The following is a 23,856-nucleotide window of genomic DNA, read 5'->3' on the forward strand; positions in this document are numbered from 1 at the left end:
GCCTTCCGCCGCGCGAAGCTCCTCTACAGGGGCCGCCATGAGATCCCGTGTTGCAAGTCAAGCTCAGACCCCCCCGGACCAATTCTTTGAAGACGTCTTCCGTACATTGCCAGCGGTCGAGCCTCCAACCAGACAATTTGCTAGGTCTTCCACCGTGACTCATGGGGAAGACTACCATTCTACTGCATCGGATATTTTCCATACTTCCGGTGGCTCGCTCCAGCCAGAACAAGCAGGCCCAAGGTCAAGGCACTTTAGTAGCGACGCTTCAGCTGCCAGTGCGCAATTCTCTTATTACGGCTCACTTGCCTCTAGTACGAGGTTCCCCAGCAGCGAGGCATCATTGGGACGTGACTTATCCCGCGTTCAACTCGATGGAGCGGCCGTCTCGAACGAAAGCCATTGCCACTACTCACCTGATAACCCCTTCGCTGCCCAACTGCGTGCAATTTCAGGTAGCTCGGCTTATTCCTCGTCAAGCAGGGCTGGCTCTGGTCCCCACGGGCTCTCGCCGCTCCCTTCAATGCCTTATAATCGCACCGAAGCTGGTCACCCGGTGCCCCGCAGCTACACAGGTGGCTATATTGACGCCACTACAGCGGTGGTACAGGATCTCGAGTCGCCTCTTGATCCCTATGCGCAGCACTATCAGCAACAGCTACGAGCCCAAGCTGCCCGAGAGGAAGCGCTTCAACAGCATGCTTTCCGCCAGCAGGCTATGCTAAACCAGCGCTTTCCTACCCAGTCCCGTACAGAAAGTTTCCAAACCCGTCGTTCGAGCCATGGGCAGGGTAGCCAGCCACGCCCCCCACCTCAAATTCCAAATGGTGTCAGGATGCCGTTCCCCCATCAGCCTCAGCAACAATCACTGCGACCTCTGCAGTACCCATCCGAACGTACTGCCACGATGCAGAGCTCGCAATTTGGTGGCAGAGGTGGAAGAGGTGATCACCGGTCCGGTGAAAACGACCCCGCCTCGCCAACAACAAGTCGGGATCTGATTGCGCATCACGGCAGAGTGCAGGCGCAGAGGGCAGCATTTGAGCGTTTGCATAACCCGCGGTCAACGCAGGTCGAGACTGCTATCAACACCTCTCGACGTAGCTTGCCGCAGACGACGGTTCCTCACGATAGATCCAATCAGCCCCGCGACTATGCGCAACCTCCGTTTGCCGCCATGGGGATGCCTCACCGTAATGAGGAGCGTTCGAGTACTCCCAATATCCCGCGGCATGCAGCACAAGGAATGCATGATCGTCAGGCAGTTCCAAACGGAACCCGCCAATTCTTCGGCGAACTTCCTCAACGTGTACCCACTCAATCCTACCGCCCCCTTCCCGGAGCCCGCCACCTCCACCCAACACGTGACAGCCCTCTCACAGCTCTCGCTCTGGACCATGGCAGTGGCACGACTAGTAGACGCTCGCGCTCGCCGCTCATTCGGGCCCGTACGCATAGGCGCATACCTCCAGAGCAGCGCGATCAAGAGAACGATGGGGACAGGTCCTTGATGAGGAGGGAAGAAGAAAATGTCAACGCGCGCTATGGAGAGGAGGAACAGCGGGGTGCGAGGATGGATGAGACACCTCCTCGAATTGGGCGGGTGGAGAGGAGAATGTTGGATTAGGTGATATGCGGGCTTTCTTATTGGGTGGTGTGGGTGGAGGATGGTATGGTACGGAGCTGTTTGAATACGCTAGGTCATCATTCGTAGATGGATATGCCGTTGAACACGTGCCGACTAGATGCGCACAGGCGGATTCTGAGTATAAAATCTGACTTTTGGCCTCTTCTATTCTGTTCATTCAAACTTCCACATTCAAATTCTTTTTTCCAAAAACAGAATATGAGTGGATGATGGCGCCTGCCGCCCTTTCCAAAACTATTCGCACACATTACCATGTGCGAGTCACCAAAAAGCCTTCTCTCGCTACTACATGTTCCCTCCTTCGCCTGCCGATACCACAAAACGCCAACAGAATCCACCATGTCGTCGTCTCCGCCTGGCTTCTCTCAAAAGTTAAATCACTACGCGACATGACCTCGCGGCTTTCTCGCCATCTCGACCTACGACGCGCTCCCGACAGATAAAAGCCTCTACTGAGCTATCGCCTTTCTGTCTTCTCAACCAACTTCCAAAATTCTCTTCGCAAAAACACACGCTGTCTGCTATCATGGTTTCGGCTTCGCTGTCTCGAAAGAAAATTGACGAAATTACATGTGCGAGTCGCCAGAAAACGTTGTGGCAGCTGGTGGATGTGCTTCCGGCCTTTGGAAACAGTTGGGGTATGACATGATGGGGAGTGTCTTCATCTTCCTTTCTCCCAAAAAGACGATTCAATGGACGAATGTTTCCGGGAATTGTGCGCCGCGACCTGAAATCGACATGACAATCCTGTTATGTTACGGACCCTGGACGTATAAAGCCTACGGCTCGACTCGCCCTCTCCTTCTTCCACCTACATCCCACGAAAAGACCTATCGGAAACCAAAATTGAAGAGAACCATGACTATCGAGTTCGTGTCTGCGTCTCTCCCAAAGACAGAACGAACATTATGATGGGGGCACTCAAAAAGCTGGGAGAAATCTTCAATGTTTTCCCTCCTCCGCTCCGATCCAAAACTTATGAAAATACGCTTGATGCTGCTTCTTCTGGTTCAACTTCTCATCTCGCCATGACCCCCGAAAGTTCGAAGCGTACTTCCGATGTGGCTGTGCGCCTGCTGCTGGGGTATAAAATGCGGTCAAGATCGAGTACTTCTTCTACACTCTACGCCACGGTGCCATTTTCCAAAACGTACGCGGTATCGCGCTATGTGTGCTGCTCCTTCTCCGAAACATGGCACAAGAGTCGGCATGAGAAGTGTCCGCCGGAGATCAAAAGATTGACACTCGAACCCATGGGCTGTCTGCTTCGCCGTCGCATTACGTCGATAACAATGGTCAAATGTTACAACACTTCCCAGTATACAAGCATTTTGGCGGCTTCTTCATGCCGGTGTGCGACAACGCCGGCAGAGTATAAAACCACCCTCTTGGTGTCTCGCTACCTACTTCTTATCTTCCACATTCCGGGGTTATTGTCCAAAACCACGAATCGTCATCTTGATGATCTCCTCCTTCTCTTTCCGAAAATACGCACACATAGTCCTGATGGCTGTGTCCTCCTCTTCGAAAGCCTCACTCAAAAGCATAGGAAGATTGCTGTATGCGACTCTCCGCTCGCTCACTTCCGCCAGAAAATGGGTCGTCACAACTTCATGGGTGCCGGAACGGTCTCTGGCCACTATATAAACCTCCCGCTTGTCGACCATCCTACCTCCATCATCCTCACCAACCTTTCTCTCAAAACGTACAAACCGGTGTGCCATGGTCTTCCTGGCTTCTCCGCCTCCAAAAACATCACCGACGCTGAGTCATGTCGCGCCTCGTTCAACCCGACAAACTCGAAATACCCGAGATCACCAAAAATATGTCAAAGCAGCGCCTCATGCTGTTCCAAAACGTTCGCTGGACTCTATCATGCAACTGCGGGTGCAAGGCCGCGTGTATAAAAGCTCCTCTTGAGCTCTTCTCGGCTTTTACTCCTCATCCTCACATTCATTGTGTGCACTTCCAAAACTCCGAAGATGAGTTGGATGTTCGCTCCTCTTCTCGAAAAAGAGGAGGCTTGAGTAGTATGTCTGCCTGCCTTCTCCAAAATGTTAATCTATACTTACGCATGACTGTCGGCTTTCTCCAAAAATCCTCAACATCGCGGAATGTCTGGCTGTCTACTCCAAAAGCTCAGGGTGTCAAATGATGGCTGCTTTCCTTCTTCCGAAAACAATCCTCAGAGTACTCATGACTGTGTTATCCCAAAAGTAACCGATGTCATCGACATGTCCACCTCCGGGTGCGAATATCTCAGTTACTTCGGCGCAGTACAGTCGGTCTACTCTATTACAACGCTCGATTTGTACAAAACTATTAGCAGAAGCGTATATGTCTTCTCCTCTCCGCCGAAAGGAATATCCGTTACTGAAATGGCTGCCTTCTCCTCAAATCAAGAGTTGGAAGAGCAATGATCTGCGTCAGCACCACGAATATCTCAATCACTTTGGCGCAGTACACGCTCACTCCTCATTCCTGAGCTTGATCTGTCCAAAACAAAATCAAGATGGGTGCATGGTCTCGGCGGCTCTCTAAAAAAGGTTCCACGTCTGTGGGATGGCTGTGTTCTCGAAACCAGACAAGAACACAAAGATGATCTGTGTCGGTATCTTGGGTATGCCGTACGCCTTCGACTCTTCTTCCTCGAAATATCTCTCCGCAATTGTGCGGTCTTTTCAAACAACAAAATAGTGAAACGATGTCTGCTCGTCGTTTTCGAAACCTACGGACTTCGTTATCATGGCTGCTTTCTCCGAAAAAGAACTTCACACTTCAAGAGGCAGAGATACCGACGCGATCCCTTCTCGCAAATCAAGACTAACAGACGGCCATGGCCTTGGCTGGAGTACGGGTATTTCATCTACTTGGAAGCAACTGGATCTTCATTATCCAGCCCAACATTCGATTTATCCAAAAACTGCCGGGGTATGCACAGATGACCTGTGCTGTTCTCTCAGAACTCAATAACACAACAGACATGACCGAGCTGTCTAAAAGCTCAGAAGACGTCCGGATGGACGGTGTCGGCACCACGGAGATATCACACACTCCCCGTTCTTCTCCCTTGAACGTCCATACCACCAATGTTAGGTGCTTGTCCCGAAAAGACAATTCAGAAAATTCTATGACCTCTGGTCTTCCACGAAAGTCCACTACTTCGGCCTTATGGTCTTTTTGTCAAGAAGATCCTCATCTTCAATCGTATGTCGCGGTTCGGCCCCGCAGGTATAAAAGCCATCTCTATCGACCTAGTTTCTACTGTCCATCCTCCCTTCCGATCTTGAGTCCAAAAGAATATGCCAGATACCTGATGGAGTTTGTCGCTTCCAAAAAAGTCGTATCAGCGATTCCATGCGGTCGTTCCTCGGAAAGGCTGTACTCACCGTTCAAAACACTCATGCCTACTACCATGCGACTCCGCTGAACAATCGGAACCTTCAGGCCAACCACGCCATGTAGTACTTTAAACCAGTTGCCCAAGTCAACATGGTCTGTCTTCCCGAAACACGCACCTACCGGAAACATGTTCTGGCCCGGTGTTGCGAGAATAAAAGCTCTGAGGAACAGTCTCCGCTGTCGCTCTCCATTCTTCCTCCTGCATTGGAAACTTTTCCAAGAAAGCTACTGGTAGATAGTATGAAGTCCGTTGGTCTTCCAAAAAAAATTGGACATCGTCCATGATCTGGTCTTCCCTCCCCCTAAATAAAACACAAGGAAACGCCGTGATGATCTGTGCCGGCAGTGGCAATAACATCAACGCCTATTCTCTGGTTCACGGATATAATATCTTCGAATAACTTTCAAATGCTATCGAAAATTGAACACACTGTATTGAGGTTGCCCTCAGAAAGCCAGACTCCGCACATACTGCTTCGGCCCCGATAGCCAAAAAATTCAAGCACCGCGAAACGTGGAGTCGCAGGCATAAAGCCACCCTGCATCAACCCGATCTATACTCTCTATCCTCCCATCAGCTCCTGAGAATCTCAAGAGTAACAGTCACATGGTTTTGTGGACTCTGCTGTTCTTCCAAACAGGGACACAACCGGCGAATGACCTTTCTCTTCCAAAACATCCAATCCGAAAAAGCATGATCTGTGTCGGCAGTGTGTTCAATGTCACGCTCAAGATATTTGTCTTGCATCTTGCATCTTCAAATGGGGTTCAAATTTCATCGAAAACATGGCGGACATGACTCATGCTGTTCTCCAAAACCAGACTCCGCACATACCGCGTCGTGCTCTAAAACGACAGTCTTTACATCGTATGTGCTCTGGACTTGCGGGTATAAAAGCTACCTAGAGGTCTCCCTTCTTCCTCTCTTCATCCGCACACTTGTTGTGTGATTTACCAAGAAACTAGACCCACAAGCGCATGGTTCTGCCTTCTCCCAAAAGATTGAACGCGTCCGTCGATGACCTTCCCTCCTGTTCGGCGAACAACAAGATTCCGTCCGGTCTCCACAAAATATGTTTTACTATCGTTATGGGCGTCGCTCAAACTGAATCACAAAGACTCTCATGGTTTGGGAACGACGAAAGACGACCAATATCGCGCTTCATGGCTGTTCTGCGCAATTTGGACCACTCTAGGATACCTGAAAAATATAAGAATGGTGGAGCTATGTTCGCTGCCGGTTCCGAAAACTTAGTCGGCACGCGGCATGTTCGCGTCGCTTGTAGACGTACAAAAATCCATGGAGCGCATTTATGATCTGCGATCAGATCATCCGAAACAACTACATGGGGCTGCAGTGTCGTTTGGAATGAAGCCTTACTTTAAAGGCTCCAAAGGCTCCCCTCATGGCTCTGAGAGTGCATAAATTCAACAGTCGTTTACTGCCTCCTTCGTCACTCCACTCAATACCTTTATTGTATGATATCTTCATCCTACATTAGTCTGCGATACTTCAAAAGTCCGTGACCGACTTGACATGTTCGTTCCGCTGAAGTCTACAGAGAAAGCATTCATGTTTACGTCGCTCGTCGAACACTAAAAAGCAAGAGAAAAAGTCTGATGGCCTCCAGATGGTCCCTATCGGATATGAGGGGAGTATACATCATGGTTTGGAAATGCAGCTTTACTTCAAAAACTACGTTTCTACCGATCAATGGCTCTGAGAACGTATAAATACACCTATTGTTCACTTCCTCCTTCTTTCCTACATCCGATACTTCCATCATATTCTCACCAAAACGCGCTACAGGACGTTGCGATGTTTCCTCGTTCTCTCAAAGTCCTACAAGGAGTGGAAGATGTGTCGAGCGAGTCGCGTTTCCAAAAACTCGACCGAAAATCCTGATGACCTCCGCGATGCACTCTTCCGCTCTCATCTCCGAAACACGCTTTCGTCGTGCGCATGTCTGCGTCGCGAGACCATCTGCGCTCTAGGGTGGGACTATAAATCGTGCTTCTCACGGGCGTAGCAACTTCCCTCTTCACTACCATTCATCGGTGATATTTCCAAAAACGACAAAATGCAGCTCCCATGTCTGAGCTGTTCCGCTTTGACCAAAATCTCTTCGGATTTGGTGCATGTCTCGTCTGCGTCTCCTGGCGGGACAGCTTCATCAACTATCAAAAACACTTTCCAAACCATCATGAGATGTCGCTTGAGAGACGACGTAGCGATTTATCAAGTGCAGCATCCAGCCGATGTACCTATAAAACCAAAACCACACCCGTCCACGTCGATGCTTCCTCCACCCCATCTTATCTTCATTCTTCCGAAAAACCAAGAACTATCCTTCCATGACTTGCTTCTCCCGGCAGTTACTCCTAAGTCTCATCCACGCACGTCATACCGCACGCACAGTCACAGTCTCACATCCACCCACCCTACGAAACCGTCAAAAGCAATATTCACCACGTCTCCGAAACAGCGTCATAAATGCCACGTGCCATACTGAGCTGTGCCGCTTCTACAAAAAACGAATGGAGCGTAGCGCGATACAGCCTGACCCGAGTTCGAGATGCGACTCCGAAGTGGATGAGGTGGATGGGGTGGACCGTGATATCATACGTGGTGACACGTCACATGTTTTTGAGGACAGACTGCAGAGACAATAGTACTGCATGTGCGGGGTGCCGCGATGGGTGAGGGTCCGCGGAAGGGTCATGTCGGTGCGTGGCGTGGAGGGTCAGATGATGTTTGCATGTATTGTGAGGTGTGTTGGTGGATGTGGGCGGATGTTGGTGGACTGCGCCTCTATTGCATCGTGAGCATCGGTGCTAGCCGGTGGGCTTCGAGTTCTCGCCATCGCTACGAGCCATGAGCCATCGGATGCGCGTCGCCAAGGCTTCATCACGAAGCGGTCGCCTCTCAATACGTGTTGAGCTGTCGCCGATTGTCTATGAGACGTCGCCCGGGTTTGACGTCGGCACTGCGGGGTCCGACATCGAGGCAAAGAAGACGACGAGACGAGACGAGACGAGACGACGAGAAGGAAGACTCATATCTGCGGCAAGATCAGTCGTGTAAAGATCAAATCCAATGACGTTCTTTTGGGGGCCGCCTGTCTTCTTGTGGCCCAGCGACAACAGCTACATGCTGAAACTGCGAAGCGCTGAGGGACAGCCAGCCCGGGCCGTCGCAACGCTCGCAACCGCCAGCCCTCAAACAGCAACAAGCAGATCTCCCGCCAGCCTTACACAAGCAAATTGCGCAAGCAAACCGCATACCGGGACATCTTCCAACGGTTGCGACAAGCTCCGATGCTGCCATTTTTGGGATTGGGGTGACACAAGCGCTTCTACGTGGGCGGCTCGCACGAACCCGGCCTCGATATAGCAGCCGCGGGGAATTGGGCGACTAGTACAGAGCCTCATCTGGCGCTTCGGCTAGGTAACCTTTTCGAGGCGCGTGGGATGCAGGGATACGGATTTGAGATTGATGAGGTTCAGCGTGAGGGGTTACATGACCACGTCGCGGATCGCTTAGACGGAGGACCTGACATAGGCAGGTGGTGGAGGAAGTGATGCTATCCAGTAGTCGACGTGCAGCGACTTGTCTTAGCTGGCTGCGACCTTCTAGAACCGGCAGCAGCGATGGTGGAAGCGTGATTGGCGAGGTGGGCGAGGCGGTGCAGCGGCTGTTGAGGTGGTCTCGAAACTGCGAGGCCGCGACATTGATTGGTACGCTTTAGTTGCATGAAGGTCCAGTCTTGGCATGCTCGAATACCGCGTGTGCGCTGGAGCAGGGCAGCAGAAGACGAACATGGCGTTGGTCGTGCTCGCTGTCATCCGTCGTCGCCCAAAGAGGCTGGTAGCATCTGGGATGGAAACAGGTGTGTTGAAACAAAGATGACTTGTTTGCAGTGCGCGCTGCCCAATGGGCGCAGACTAGATCCCTGCGCATGACGGCGATCCATGGATCGTGGTGGAGAAATCCGAGCTCCGTCCACCGTCTGGCCGAGTGGAGTTGCGATAGACACGCTGTCATGCGACTGACAGATGGCAGGGAGTAGTCACCTTGAAAATCTATGCCGTGGTGCATGCCGTGGTATGCCGTCGAGGCAAGAGGGATGGTATACGATGGCACGGCAATGCAGCAGTGTAGTGGCGGCTGAGCCACATTCTACTCCATACTGCGAGCATCTCCCACGGCTACGGCCGAATTACACGCATGCAACGCGTGTTCGTGAGGCAAAATGCTTTTCTGCCCAAGAGGCCAACCAAGAGTAAGCTGGGCTCGAAGAGGCTGGGTTGTAGTGCATTCCGCCCACAAATTCGTCACCGTCTGCTGGCATTCCGCTCGGGAGATATATGGGAGCAGGTGTGCTGCTACTGCGTGGTCGCATGCTATTCATCAACCGTAGTGCTCTGGCTCCACCTAACCCGACTCACCGCCTCAATATCTGTCTCCCAACCCGGCAACGTGACCCAGCTACGAGGCCAGCAGACCCTCTAGTTCCGGCCAGCCTTCCACAAGCACCGTGATTGTCGCAGTACATAGCGGTCGCTGCTGCCGCAAACTCGAGGCCTGCAGTGCAGCAAACGTCGTGTCTGTACCAACCCAGTATTTCGCGCACTCCACTCCAACACCTCGACTCCAACCTGCATCCATCTAAAACATACTCGACCGCCTTCGAAACGCGATTCGCATCACGGCTCTATTGGCTGTCAATTTCGCACGCCTAGAGGGCCCTGCGCTGCGTGCAAACCATTGGCTTGGACTTGAAACAGCCTATTCCTGGGGTCCTGCACCTCACCACTCGCAATCTTCCAGGCACCCCAAACGGGCCAAACAGCCGCTGGCCTGAGTCCGGCGTGGCGCGCTACGTAGCTGTTTCCTGTGCGTGAGCTCCATCCATTGGATCCCACACGCAGCCGCCGAACCACCACCCCAAAGGATCCGACCCTCGACTTGGAAACGCATCGCTACCCGCTCAAGGGGCCTGCGAAATAAGTATCACGCCCTCTGCCGTCGATACTTCTTCCTCACAGTCAGTCACCGGCTTCACTTCTCCATCCTCCCTTCTTTCCTCCTGTCATCCTAGCGGTGCAGGTGCCATTCTCCACACTCCGGCAGTGATTCGCGCTCCACCACCGACTTTCCCTCCGACTTCCCAGACTGGCAGCGCCATCTCCCGTAAAATTTCAATCGCTTTGCACCTTCCGACTGGACTCGGACTCTTCACCTTCACCCTAATAATTGTTGCCTTGCCTATCCTGCCGACTCAACCTCGTCGTCAGCCACGCAGCCTCGGACTCCCGCTTACCATCGTTCAGACCGGAATTCCGACTACGCCTCACTACAGGGCATACACGGCAACCACATACAGCTCGACATTCACTTAAGACTTCACATCACCTTCGGGACTACTACTCCATCAACATCATGCCTTACTCACCAAACCTCGTTGCCGAGAACGCGGCTGCCCTGGACCACTTCATACAGCTCCCGGTGTCACATGACATGATCTCGTACCTTGCACAGAAGGCCACACAAGTCATCCGCTGCGAACCCTCCATCAACAAGAACCTCCCTCCTACACCACCAGCCTCGCCTCCTCAGCATGCTGCCTCCAACATCCGCGAGCCTGCCCTGCCATCAGTTGAGGAGTTCATCACATCCATCGTCGAGAGGTCACATGTCCAGACTGCCACCCTCATGACTTCGCTCGTCTACCTCAGCAGGTTACGGTCGCGCCTTCCTCCCGTTGCCAAGGGCATGCGATGCACCGTCCACCGCATCTTCCTCGCCTCCCTCATCCTTGCGGCTAAGAACCTCAACGACTCCTCGCCCAAGAACAAGCACTGGGCCAGGTACAGCGCTGTTCGCGGCTACGAGAACTTTGGCTTCTCCCTCACCGAGGTCAACCTCATGGAGAAGCAGCTTCTGTTCCTCCTTGACTGGGATCTCCGCATCAGCACCGAGGACCTCCACTACCACCTCGAGCCTTTCCTAGCGCCCATCCGTGTCTGGCAATCCCGCCAGGCCGAGAAGGCCAGGCTCGCAGAGAAGGAGAAAGAGCTTGCCCGCCAACAATACCAGCTGACCGCCGAGAACCTCTCGCGCTCAGTCCACCCATATGCGTCGCAATCCTCTCTGTCTTCATATGCTCCTCGATCCCAGAGGGGACCACGCTACATCCCATCCTCCCGCGCACCATCGCGCACACCATCTCTATCACCACCCACCCGAAGCTCCTCGGTCTCCACCTCTTCCGAATCACCCGTCAGCCTTCACGACGAGCCTTCGGAAGCGATCCTCCAGCGCTACGACGCAGACCAGGGCGCCAACGTTGTATATATCAATGGCCCTCACTCGTACGTCCCCAAGCAGCAACACGCACTTCCGCTGTACGACACCCAGCCCTCGAAGAAGGTCAAGACCTCGGCGGGCGGCATCTTCAGCAGGATGTTCGGCCAGACCGGCGCCTACGCCGGCCGCCAGACTACCTATTAATGCTATTCGCTACCCTACCACCCTCGCTTCAACAGCCTAACGACTTTCCTTATTGTTCCCCAATGACATGATCTGATGAAAAGATGCTCACTGGATGGACATCTCTTCGCCCATCTCGTCATCTCTTCTTGCATTGGCCGGCGTTATAACACAATCTCAGCATTTGCATAGCACAGCATTGTACCGGCGTTGGGATATCACTCAAATCGGAATCTTGAATCGCATCTATATTGCGATTCTCGGCGCGACCGCCTCATAGTAGTTTAGCTCTCTTATAGCTTTCTCACAGCCCACAAATAACTATATACCGCGGGTCCTCTGACTTGTCAGATATCTTCGCGAGTAATGGGAAAAAGGAAAAATAAAACATTTTGTTCAAAACACAATTCTTCCGTCTCGTGTTGTTTCCGTCTCCGTCTCGGAAAGTATATTCTTGGCAACGGGCGTTCTCCTCTGTCAGTGTGATTGAATGACTCTCCCTCCCGTGTATCCCTTCGCGGTTCGCAATTTCCGTAAATTGGGGTCTGACATGCGCGCTAGTGTGTGGGACGGGTATCTTATCTAGCTAGTGCGGACGGATTTCACTTACAGATAGGTCCATGGTTTGGTGGCGCACGCTCTTTCTTGACGCGATTCATCAATACGCGGCTTTGTCCAATATTTCTCGCATCGCATGATGTTTCTCATGCCGCACCCAAACAGGGCGATCTAATCGCTGTGCGGTAATTCGCGCGATGCGGAAGATGAGCAAGCAAGACTGCATACAGGGTACAGCACGATACTCAGCTAGGCATAAAATCTTGTATCGACATACATACACAGCATGAAATACACCGGTCACTACTTCTACACAACTCAACAGTACAGCCACAACGCCATGCGAGACCTCAGTAAAATGCATACTCGCCAACTTGCGATGATATCCAGTCGTTCTGCCTTGTACGACACCTTCTGCGGGCCGCATGCGCAGCCACAATAGGCTGACCACCTTGCCGACCACACATGACACTTCATACGAACAACTGCACCTGTATACCTGCTACAGAGCCACCGCAGCCAATATATCTCCAGCTGAACAATGAGTTTGAAGACGGCTGAGTCGCGCCGGTCAAGCAGGAAGGCTGCCTCACAACCTCCATGCACCCTCGTCATGTTCGGATCCGAGTCCAATACACCCCACCCACCGGCATCAGCATCAGCAAACCTGGGAAGACGCCATGCGCATGTCCCACATCTAACCCGTAACCCGTAACCCGTAACCAGGACTGCAGGAATCTTTTACCTCGGCATCTATCTCTCCTATCTAAGCTACCTATCCCTTGGTGTAAATCCACAAAATGCCAGATAGCGATGGATGGCACGGCAAAGATGGCAATATACGATATGCAGGAGTCAAGGAGCTTAGGGGGCCCGCGTAGATCAAACGGGTTCTGAGTGGCAGGAGAGATGCGCTAGGCCTGGTTTGGGTATGGTGGGGGGTTTCAGGTGGGTGGCTTGGCGGTAGGGTGTTTGGGTGTGGTTGGTCGGTTCGTCCAACCGAGGAGGAGGGAGGGGAGTTGTGATGGTCGGTATTTGTTGGAATTTGGGATTGGTGAGTTGGTGGGTTGGGTGGATGGCGTTGACGCGTTTTTAGGTGCGCATGCAATTGCGCGTTGGAAGTTGGAGGTGGAAACTGGAGATCGTAGGTGGTGATGTCATCGACGGTCGTGATCGGGTGGGTCTCAGTGTGCGACGCGGTCGCGTTATGTGTTATGCACGATACTCTTCATCCTTCTCAACATACTCGAGCTCACGCGTTCCAGCTTATTGGTCAGACAACGACGTGCTCCAATTTTCTTGCGATGCGCCAGATGAACCGTTCACCGGGTTTCAATGGCGCAACACCTTGCGGCTCCCAGAGCTAGGTACCTGGGACACTTCATCTACGATTCCCAGGCACCTTCGGCAGTCAACGTCCGATGCTGAGTTAGCAGAAGTCCTATACCGTTCAGTGCATACGAAACTGCACAATGCTTTAAGCCCTATATTCATGCTGCGCTCCTCCATCGAGTAACACGCATTACCTGCCAACCCGACAAGAGCAACACAAGAGCGCAACAAGGAGAACCCGTCGTCCTTCAGCTGAATATCTGCACAATAACGATATCTCGTCCTTGTATAAGATCATGCACATCCTCAGAATTATGTGAAGACTTACCGCATGCAGCCACGATCACAGTGGATCCTTCGTCTCAGGCATGAAATCTCGCCGCACCTGATACAACAACTGTCAACACTTGCCTGGTAACACGGGTAGCCTGGCATGCCAATGCCAAACACCTCAACCACCGTCTAAGATGGCCAACATGAGGATTCCTTTCGCTTTTTGCATCTCGTTCGCTCGTTCTCCATCCACCTTGAAGGGTTTTCGTTCTTTTCGTAACCGCTGGCCGGTCCCTTTTTCGCTCGTTTTTTTTTTTTCTAATCTTTTGTAATGGTTCGGCAATTCACCTTCTTACCGGGGGATCGGAGGGATACGGGAGATGATGGCAGGACGGTGCGGTATAGCCATTGGGGTCGGTATAATACTTTCTACGGACTCTCCTTCACGACGACGCTTTCAACGGTCCTTTTGCTGGCGCAACTCAACGAATGTAGGGTTACCGGTCAGCTCTTCACTCTTGCGAATAGGTTCCCAGGATCCGCTGCGTTGGTCGTACAGCTTCTCGCCGCCTTCTTTGGACTTTTGCATCTCGCGGTTATCTGCAAGCTTATCAACTATGCGCTTCGACTGCGGCTCAACAAAGTCAGCGTTTCCCTGGATGTGTTGCGCACTTGGGTGGATATGAGCATCATGCGCGTGGATTGGGACTTGCCTCTACGGTTCTTCTTCCCCTCCGTCTTTGTCGTTCTTCTCAGCCTTGTGCCTGCGGCGCTCTGGGCTGGTTCGATGACACCATCAGTATCGCGGACGGTAGACAGCGGAATGCTTTTGATCCCAAGCTACGAGGACGTATCGATGATCAAAGAGTATCCAATGATGATTGGTAGTTCGGGACCTTCACTGCGCACGCAAAAGGGCTTCTTCACGTACTCGGTTGGCCAGCAACAGAGCAGTCAGCTTCTCGCATCAGCGGCTCAGGCGTCTTCTTTGGGTGGCGGGCCTCATGTCCATCGCAAACTCGACAACACTCAATTCAGCTATCGAGGCCGTTCTTACGGTGTCGGCGCATCTATCGGACTCATGGACCAAGGAATCAGGTCGAACAGCCAGGTTGCGGGATACATCTACCAAGAGGAGGGCTATCTGGCAAACGTCACCTGCACGTACAACGCAACTTCCAACTTCACCCTTTCTGGCCCCGTCAACGAATGGATCTATGCGGCTTCCGGTAATTTGCCTGACAGTGAAGAAGGCCCGGAATACTCAAACTACATTGGCCACGACGGCAAAGCCATCGTAGCGATGGGCGTAGCGTACAGCGACCGTTCACCCCGCCGCTACCTCGCCATCGCTGCTGGTTCAGCCTACTCCTTCCTCAACACCACGCAGTGCGAATTCGACTTCACACCCACCCTCTTCAACGTCACCGTCGACGTCGGCAATCTCAACATCACCGTCAAGCCCGTGCGCACAATGCCCGATTTCAATCCTCAGCGAAACGTCACGCGCACTGTTGTGCGGCAGTTTGAGCTCATGTCTAACGACATGACGAATCTGTATGTTTCGCTGCTTGGCGAAGCGTTCAACTCCAGTATCGCGGCATACAAGATGGCAGAGACGTTCAATAATCGGACGTTCACTGAAGAGGAAGCAACCCTTGCGGGTCTCACGAATAGCATGGTTGCTATGGCTGATGACATGTTGGTCGCGTACGCGTCAGCGCAGCTCATGGTTGGACGCATGTTCACTCAGCAACCAGCGAAGGTCTACGTCTATGCGCTGCAGTTTGGTCAACCGAGTTATATCTACGCTATTTTCACGCTTAATCTCGTTATCATCCTCGCTGTTGTGTTTGAGGCTGTGCGCACAGCAGCGTGGTCTGCGCTCGGCCGCTTCAACTATCTCGATCCACGTGATCTCATTGTCGCTGCATCGAGAGGCGGAGGCGACATCGCAGCTGCAGCCGACGACATCATGGAGCGAAGAGAAGGGAGGAGGATGAAACATATCTGGCTATTAAGCGATCCCGACGGAGGCAACGGGTCCCTCATCGTCAATTTACGGGGCGACCAAGACGGACACGTCAAAATCGAAGTGGGCGCTGGACAATGCAACAGAGACGCAGAGAGCGCATACCCGCCAGACGAGAAGAGCATGTATGTGGAACATGGCGCTGAGACAGAGCGGGGGCCGCTGACACCCAAGACACCTATGAAGATGAAGGTTGGCATTTTCGGATCAAAGCAATAGAAGACATGGGCTTGAGACATTGCTCAGTGTTCGGCGCTTGGTGCGCTTTGTGGAAGTGGGTGAAAGAAGATGCGTAGATCAGTTAATGAGACTTTGTTGAGACTTTGTGGTTTGGTCAGATGATGAGCATGTGTGGACTGGAGTGACTGACGTGGGAACGTGACGGAGGAGGGGAGGTGAGGAAGTTTGGGCCAGGGGATGGGGGATATAAGAGGATGAAGAAGTTCGTGATGAAGTGGATATCAACGCATCATCACATCTTCACTGCCATCTCACAATACCAGCACAACAGCATTCCAACCCTTCTTATCATCAAACCACCAACAACCACCCTCAATCATCTCACCAACAATGTCCTGTTCACGCGTCAACCTCAGCGCTACCCCCTCCCACTCCCGCGGCACTCTCCTCGCAAAACTCAACTCCTTCTTCCGGGAGGCCCAAACGGACTCCCCACCCTCCCCCCACGAGTTCGACGCCTGGTTCTTCGCTCTCACCATCGATGATCGCGCAATCGTCCACGACATCCTCCAACCGCTACACACCAACTGGCCCAGTCAAGTTGAATACCCCAACGTTATCGCGCTGGTACACTGGCTGCGTGAGCACCGTGCCGAGTACCGTGCAGAACGAGCTGCTGCCGTTGCGGATGGCGTTGTCACGCCGGAGGTAGAGGGAGGAGACGAGAACTTGACAGTGGACGGGGTCATGAAGATGATTGAACAAGTCTTGGCAGCTCAGCAGGAAGAAGCGGCAGCCACGCCTACCGTACCTGAGCCCGAACCTCCCGTTTCTGAACCCACCTGCCCTGGAGCTGTCGACGAGGAGCCGCAGCCGCAGCCCATTCATCCTCGCCCATATCCTGTTGATGGAATGGATGTTCTGGCCGTTCTCGTCATGGTCTTGGCTCCGGCATGCTTGGTACGTCTCCTGATGATCTTGTTTCTGTTCACGGTTATCCGACAGGCCTCTAATGGTATGCGACGTCTTTAGATCGGCGTGGCATTGCATCGGCGTTGGTTCCGGTAGTTTCTGAACTTCAGTGTTTGGGTTAGAACTGCTTTGAGGATTTGATTGGAGTTTGCGTGGTTTCTTGGTTTTCTTGTCTTACAAACACTCGCTGGTAGACTGACTGGGTTTCGTTGTTGTCTTTCATTCAGAGGTGTTCTCGTGGTTTCTTGTGGTTTTTTTGTCTTTGCAAACATGTCTTGGTAGGCGTTGTTGGAGTTGGGAGTGTTCTTTCTTGTGGTTGCAAACGTAGACAATAGACAAACCGGAGAGATTCGGGATATAAACGAGCTACTTCCTGTGTATGAGTGAGTCTTCATCCGATAGCATCATCCAGCATACAAGAACAACTCACAACAACCACCAATCTCAACAACCCAATACCAACAATGTCCAACAACAACAACAACACCACCCCCGCCAGCGACGCCACCATGGCCGAGCGTCTAGCCTACTACGAGAAGTCCTGCAAGCGAGCAGAGAAGCGTATCGAGAAGAAGAAAGCCCTCGTCGCCAAGTTGGAGGAGGAATACGCGGCTCTTCAAGAGCAGCTCACCGAAGCCAGGCTTGCACCGAATCTAGACATGGAGCGCATCGTAGTCCTGGATGCGGCGATCAGAGCGAACAATGCAGAGCTTGAGACTGAGGCTGGGCGACACGAGCAACTGTGCGAGGACTACCAGAAGCTGATCGACATGAAGAACGGGTCGGAGGCGGAGTTCATCGCTCGTGTTGCGGAGTATATGGATAAGGAGGCGGAGCGTGACGGTGGCGATGGCGAGGATGGAGAGGGTAAGGGAGAAGGAGAGGAGGCTTAGGTCGGAGGATGGGGTCCGGGGTATGCAGATGGGGTCTGGTGGTCAGTGTAGTAGCCTGGAGTAGCTCATTGTCGCTCTCTCACTGAGGTCAGAGGCCGACTTTGGGCTTGCGCGAGGCTTTTCCTTAGAAAATACATGTCTTGACATGGAACTTGTGGGGTCATTCGCAAATTGAACGTGATACAACCTCATGATTTGACAGTGGACGTGAGCATGTTGAAAGCCAAGTGATCGCATTGAGAAGAATAATCGGCGTTGAAAGGCAAACAAAAGTACAAACGGTAAGCTATGCGAACGCTAAGGGCATGAGGTGAAAGCAAAAAGACAACCAACGATAACAACGATAACGGCGATCAAGCACCCCGGTCCACCATGTCGCTGGTCATGCACAAGCTTCAAGTACTCTCATCAAGGACCTGGTCGCAGACAGCGCGGTGCTTGATGAAGAAGACGTCCAAGCCCAACTTAGCCTTGGTACCTGAAGTGAGAAGAGCCTGGATATTGTCGCATGTTTCAGGGTGATGCGCACAGAGATCAGCGATGCAGATTGCCAGCTGACCTGTATCCATCTTGAAAACAGAGTAAGCATCGCAGGTATGAGGCCTGACCTCGGAGACCCATTCTTCGTAACTCTCGTTGTTGAGCGTCAGAATGGCGTGAAGTAGGTCGGCTGCGTCATTGCAGCTGACTCCGGGGATCTCTGGGTCGCACAGGGAATACAGGCAGATCCTTTGATCCTCAGGAGTGAAGGGAAAAGATTCGAAATCCGTCGGGAGAGATGGGTCGCTCGCGTGCATCGGCGCCGCGATAGCTCCTGCGCAAAAGCAAGTGTCGTTGAAGTGTCCGCAGAAGTCGCAGTCAGGTTCGCACTCGCATGTGGGGGCCCGGGAGATCACCGGGGCATCGATGGCTGGGTAGACTTTCTTCATCTCTTCCATGACCTCCTCGCACGGGAAGCCCATCAGGAGTGAAGCATTCACGGGGTCGCAGACTGTGGGGTATATGGCACGAGCATACGATTCCAGTGCCGATTCATCGCAATCTTCGACTCCAGTGTGGTACCTCCGGACGATGTTGCACAGTGTTGGGATTACTGAGTGATGTGGGGTTGGTAGGTGTGTTGGCTCAATGTCGTCTGGTGTGTTGCGAGCTGCAGGGACGCGACGTCTTGCCGGATAAACGACCCTGGCTAGGCATGGGCTGTTTCCTGGTTTTCGTGGCTTCTTGCAATCTGGGCAGTCTGTTTCGCGAGGTGCAGGCGCAGGTGGTGTAAAAAAGCCCCCGCGCGACGTGGTGGAGGTGGTGTCCGATGGTTCTGGCCTGTGCGGAACTACTAGTCCTGATTCGGTACTCTCTGGCCTAGGCGGAAGAATCACTGACGATGTGGACGCCGGTTTGAACCCGGGGGTGGGTTCATCAGAGAACTCAGCGGTCATGCCCATGGTATACGTGAACTTCATGGTATGAACCTCCCGCGATTCGGAACCGTCCGTGTCAGATCCGGAGTCGGAGTCGGTATCCTCTGCCACATGATCTGGAAGGTTGCCCGTGTGAACTTCAACGCTGTCTGCACCGTGGTGTGTAAGGCCAAAATATGGGTAGTCGTAGCACGACATGATATCGGCAAGAGACGTGGAATCTTTCAATGTCGTCACGCGTGGTGACGTATCGCAAAGGACCAGCTCAATGTTGTCTTTAGGGGTGCAAACATGTGTCTCAACCTTTGCGGAGCCGTAGAAGCTCTGGTGACAGCTGTGCAAGGCGATCTTGTTGTGGAAGGGGTTGCCTCGGACCGGGTCCAGGCCGACCCAGACCTTGTCTAAGGTGTCCAGGTCAATCGTGTAGGCGAAGTCCATCTCGTTGGCGCCCCTGTTGATACCTTCGAACTTGTCGGAGATCTTGATGGCAACACCAGGATTGAGGGGGGACCCAAAGTGCCATGGTTCTCGGTACTGACCATGAGGCTTGAGAGGGACGTTTTCGGTGAGTGAGCTGCTGAGCCACTGGGGTACAGACCAGATGTAGACCGTGTATGGGCAATGGTTGGTGACGATAGCTCCGGCATGAGCCAGAGCCGCGAGTGCGAGGACGAAGAAGGCTTGTCCGAGCATTGTGTTGAAAGGGTTCGGTATGAGAGATGATGCAGTCAGCAGTAGCAGTAGAAAACACTGGAGAAGGGGTTGGAGAAGAAGAAGAGACTCGGGATGGGAGGTGGGATTTATGAGCGGTAGAACGTGTGTTTACGTGTCGTCATAACGAACACAGGAAGTTGTATCATCGCCCGTTGCTGCCATAAGTTGGAAAGATTTGGGGAGGTGCGCCGGATGCGTTGGGAGGTAGCTCATGCATTTCGTGAGATCTTCCAAGCCTATTGCTACCCTAGCTTCCTGTTAGACCCCCAGAAATATCGGTGCGTAGTCATTTGGAGATGCTCCAGCTGCCGTAGCCGATTCGTAGATGCTAGCAACGTGTGGAACCATTCTTCGAGGTCCATGGTGCTTGCTCATGTAGCTGGAAGGGCGATCACGATCTCGCAAGATCGCTTTCCTGGCGCAGTAGGTCCATTTTGGAAATCGCCTTCTCCTTACCAGTATGAACTGCCACCATGTCTCGAGAAGGAGAGCACGATCAATAACCACGGTCGGTTAAAGGGAAGCTCCGGGGCCGGTATCTGGTGATCAGGAGATGAAGCGCGTCGGCGCACGGCGGTGATACTTCCCCGCCTGTGCGTGCTTTGGCACAAGGAGACTTCAGCATCGCGTTATCACCACAGAAACGGTCGCATAGGCCGCCATGCACGATGGGTGATCTCTTGAACTCCATGGTGGTGGTTGTATGGTGGGTTTGGGGTTGGTGTGGACGATGAGCACGGCAAGGGCACTCGCTTACTCAGCCCCTCACTCACAGCTTGAAGCACTCCGGCTAGCGTCCTGGAGACCTGAGGCGCGAATGAAACACTGCAAACCTCAGCATCAGCGACAGTACAATAAGAACAGAATGGCCCCGTATACTGTTTGCGCAAATTGCGCATTCTCACACATTTCACTTTTCGTTCCCGGGTAGCATTGTCGCCGTATTACCTACTTTCAACGTCCGATTCGCGTCCAAGCCCCAACTACGCGCCGACGCGCCCCACCATCCTCCATGATTCAACAATCCTCTTGTATCGACATGCCCACCATGTCTTCCTCAATAAGGGAAGTTCCCGTACAGCTACCGAAGAGCTTCGACCGACCCGACGAGCCATGGCACCACTACATCAACGTCGATCTGATATGGTACGTCCTCGGATACACGGTTTTCCATCCGTTCGTATCATGGGTCGTGGTCCTGTGCCTGCGCGCGCAGTACACGCCTTATGAGAACATTGAGATGCGCATTGCCATGGCTTGGGCTATGCTCATGACCGTCACCGGCATCTTCGGACTCATCAGTGACCGGATCGCATGGGGATCACCGCGCGAGGTAGACCTAGAGGAAGAGGTTATTGTCATAACGGGCGGTGTTGACGGTCTGGGTGGACTATTGGCAGAGACGTATGGAATGCGCAATGCCAATATCGCCGTCCTAGACATGAAGGAGGTCGACGAAGATGAGGCGGAAAACAAGGGCGTGGTTTACTACAAGTGCGACGTGAGCGATGCGAAGCAGGTTGAAGCTGCCGTAGCCAAGATTGTCGACGACGTGAGTATTCCTCTGCTAGGAGACCATACTTTGCTAACGAGTATAGCTCGGCGCTCCGACGATCTTGATCAACAACGCTGGTATGGTGCAGACCAAGTCAATCCTCGACTCAACCGCTGAAGATGTGGAGCGGTATGTATACTCTGTAATTCTTATTGACATCTACTGACACCTAACCAGCACCTTCCGCGTCAACACCCTGTCTCAATTCACCACCCTCCGTACAATCCTCCCGCACATGCTGAAGGAAGGCCGCGGCACCATCGTAACCGTTTCCTCCGTTCTCGGCCACCTCGGCGCCGCCAACCTATCCGCATACACAGCTTCGAAAGCGGCCCTTCTGGCGCTGCACCACTCGCTCCGCGCGGAGCTTGCACAAAACCCCGCCGCAAAGGACATTAAGACAATCCTCGTACAACCGGGTCAGATGGGCACAACCATGTTTGCAGGCCTCAAGACCCCAAGCAACTTCCTAGCGCCTGTGGTTACGCCTGCCGATATTGGAAAGGATATCATCAAGCTGATTGAGCGGGGTGAGAGCGGTGAGATTGCGCTGCCTCTGTACTCAAAGTATATCCAGATCCTTGGTGTACTGCCTGTCGGCGTGAATCATCTTGTGCGGAAGTGGAGTGGCATGGACAAGGCTGTTGGAAAGATGGGTGAGCTGAGGCAGAGGCAGAGTCTGGCCGAGAAGAAATAATAGGCTGTTGATACCCACGATCTAAAGACCTTCATACGCGGATGGTCTCGGATTAATGTACAATACACGCTCATGATCTACGCGACTTAGTGTAATATGCGACTCCACTGGTGTCTTTGTTTCAACCTTGCGATTACACTTGCTATAGTGTATTACCATTACGGCATGCGTCCGCATCACGGAAATAATCGTGCCAGTGTTCACATGTGAACGATGGTTTGCGGGGACCACTAGCGCCGTAAGGCTGATCTTAGCGAGCGCTCGCACATCTCGACCCTGAAATCGCGACGACGACATCATCATCATCACCACAAGTAAACGTAAGAAGATACCCGGCTATTCTGTTTGGTCTAGCAAATTTGCATGCGACACATACTAATTGACTACCAGACTTCCTCTGCCTCAAATCAACACAATGGCCGACCAGAAAGCATCCAAGTACTACGCTGCCGAGGAGGAGGCGCAGATGAAGAAGGTATGCGCATTTCGCGATGAATTTTGAGCTGTGGAAAAGACACACAAATGCGTCTGTTGGAGTTGTCGCGAATATCAAGCTAACAACCCAATTCACAGGCGCGCAAGACAGCCCACCCCACCAAGTACCGCGAGTCGCTCGCCCCAGGAACCGTCCTGATCCTCCTCTCCGGCCGCTTCCGCGGTAAGCGCGTCGTGCTCCTGCGCCAGCTCGAACAAGGCGTCCTCCTCATCACCGGCCCCTTCAAGTCCAACGGCGTCCCCCTGCGTCGCGTCAACCACCGCTACGTCATCGCGACCTCCACCGTCGTCGACATTGCCGGTCTGGACGAGGAAGTCGTGTCGCGCGTGAGCAAGGACGAGTACTGGGCGCGCGAGAAGAAGGACGGCAAGGGCGAGGACGACTTCTTCAAGGACGGCGAGACACCCGCAAAGAAGGAGACGGATCCTCAGCGGATAGAAGACCAGAAGAAGGTGGACAAGGCGCTTATGGCTAATATTAAGAGGACTCCGGATCTGGAGTCTTACCTGGGTGCTAGCTTCGCGTTGAGGAGCAGCGATAGGCCGCATGAGATGGTCTTCTAGGCGTCGGCACGAGACCGGGGCGAGAACGAGACGAAAACGAGGCGGATATCTGCGGCAACGGTCCGGCCGGGAACGACGGTTCGAACGAGGATGAACACCCGGACGCCACGAGCGATACGGTACGATTTCATATGTAGATGAGATACCCATGAACCAAAATTTGAGCACCAACTCCGTCTTGCTGGCATCTCCGCGAATGATTCCAGTTACCCTGGCAATTTTCATTCCGCTAACACGCCTCCTTGCATGGGGGTCGCAATTGATATCGTAATCGGTATGGGTTGTTGGTTCGCTATTTTCTGTTTCGATACTGACCTTGTCCAGATCTATGTACTGCCATCCAATCGCAGTGCCTGCCTGACATCATCTGTAGTACATCTTTGTGCCTGGATCTGTGTAGCTGTATACAACGTATGTACCCCTCACTTACAGCGACAGGCTCTACGAAAGTTATTCCTGGCCCTGGGCTGTACCCGGCCTCTACAGGCAGGTATGACGATCTACATCTTTTGAACTGACGAATAGTACATCGTTTTTCGCTGATGGTGTGGACCAACTGCAGATGAAAGCGTTTCAATTAGCGTGCCAATGTGGCACAGTTGTACACATGTCCCGGTCTGCAGTACCCCT

General features: G+C 52.9%; 6 protein-coding genes across 6 annotated transcripts; 5 read left to right on the top strand and 1 right to left on the bottom strand.

Moving 5' to 3' along the window:
* Positions 1–10,493: 10,493 nt before the first annotated feature.
* J4E83_004232 (uncharacterized protein) lies at positions 10,494–11,564 on the top strand (the record flags this gene model as incomplete). Its single annotated transcript, XM_049331162.1, has 1 exon — positions 10,494–11,564. The coding sequence occupies one exon, from the start codon at positions 10,494–10,496 to the stop codon at positions 11,562–11,564; it is 1,071 nt and encodes a 356-aa protein (XP_049189708.1).
* Positions 11,565–16,308: 4,744 nt separating this feature from the next.
* Positions 16,309–16,950, top strand: J4E83_004233 (uncharacterized protein; the record flags this gene model as incomplete). Its single annotated transcript, XM_049331163.1, has 1 exon — positions 16,309–16,950. One exon carries the CDS (start codon positions 16,309–16,311, stop codon positions 16,948–16,950), a length of 642 nt encoding a protein of 213 aa, XP_049189709.1.
* Positions 16,951–17,354: 404 nt separating this feature from the next.
* On the top strand, positions 17,355–17,783 carry J4E83_004234 (uncharacterized protein; the record flags this gene model as incomplete). Its single annotated transcript, XM_049331164.1, has 1 exon — positions 17,355–17,783. The coding sequence occupies one exon, from the start codon at positions 17,355–17,357 to the stop codon at positions 17,781–17,783; it is 429 nt and encodes a 142-aa protein (XP_049189710.1).
* A 395-nt stretch (positions 17,784–18,178) lies between these two features.
* On the bottom strand, positions 18,179–19,894 carry J4E83_004235 (uncharacterized protein; the record flags this gene model as incomplete). Its single annotated transcript, XM_049331165.1, has 1 exon — positions 18,179–19,894. One exon carries the CDS (start codon positions 19,892–19,894, stop codon positions 18,179–18,181), a length of 1,716 nt encoding a protein of 571 aa, XP_049189711.1.
* Positions 19,895–20,963: 1,069 nt separating this feature from the next.
* On the top strand, positions 20,964–22,167 carry J4E83_004236 (uncharacterized protein; the record flags this gene model as incomplete). Its single annotated transcript, XM_049331166.1, has 3 exons — positions 20,964–21,467; positions 21,514–21,599; positions 21,648–22,167. The coding sequence occupies 3 exons, from the start codon at positions 20,964–20,966 to the stop codon at positions 22,165–22,167; spliced, it is 1,110 nt and encodes a 369-aa protein (XP_049189712.1).
* Positions 22,168–22,582: 415 nt separating this feature from the next.
* Positions 22,583–23,226, top strand: J4E83_004237 (uncharacterized protein; the record flags this gene model as incomplete). The annotated part of the gene is made up of 2 exons (XM_049331167.1): positions 22,583–22,642; positions 22,741–23,226. 2 exons carry the CDS (start codon positions 22,583–22,585, stop codon positions 23,224–23,226), a joined length of 546 nt encoding a protein of 181 aa, XP_049189713.1.
* Between the last annotated feature and the right edge of the window lie 630 nt (positions 23,227–23,856).

The sequence above is a fragment of the Alternaria metachromatica genome (assembly GCF_023757995.1).
Source record: "Alternaria metachromatica strain BMP 0045 chromosome Unknown scaffold_7, whole genome shotgun sequence".
Classification (NCBI taxonomy): domain Eukaryota; kingdom Fungi; phylum Ascomycota; class Dothideomycetes; order Pleosporales; family Pleosporaceae; genus Alternaria; species Alternaria metachromatica.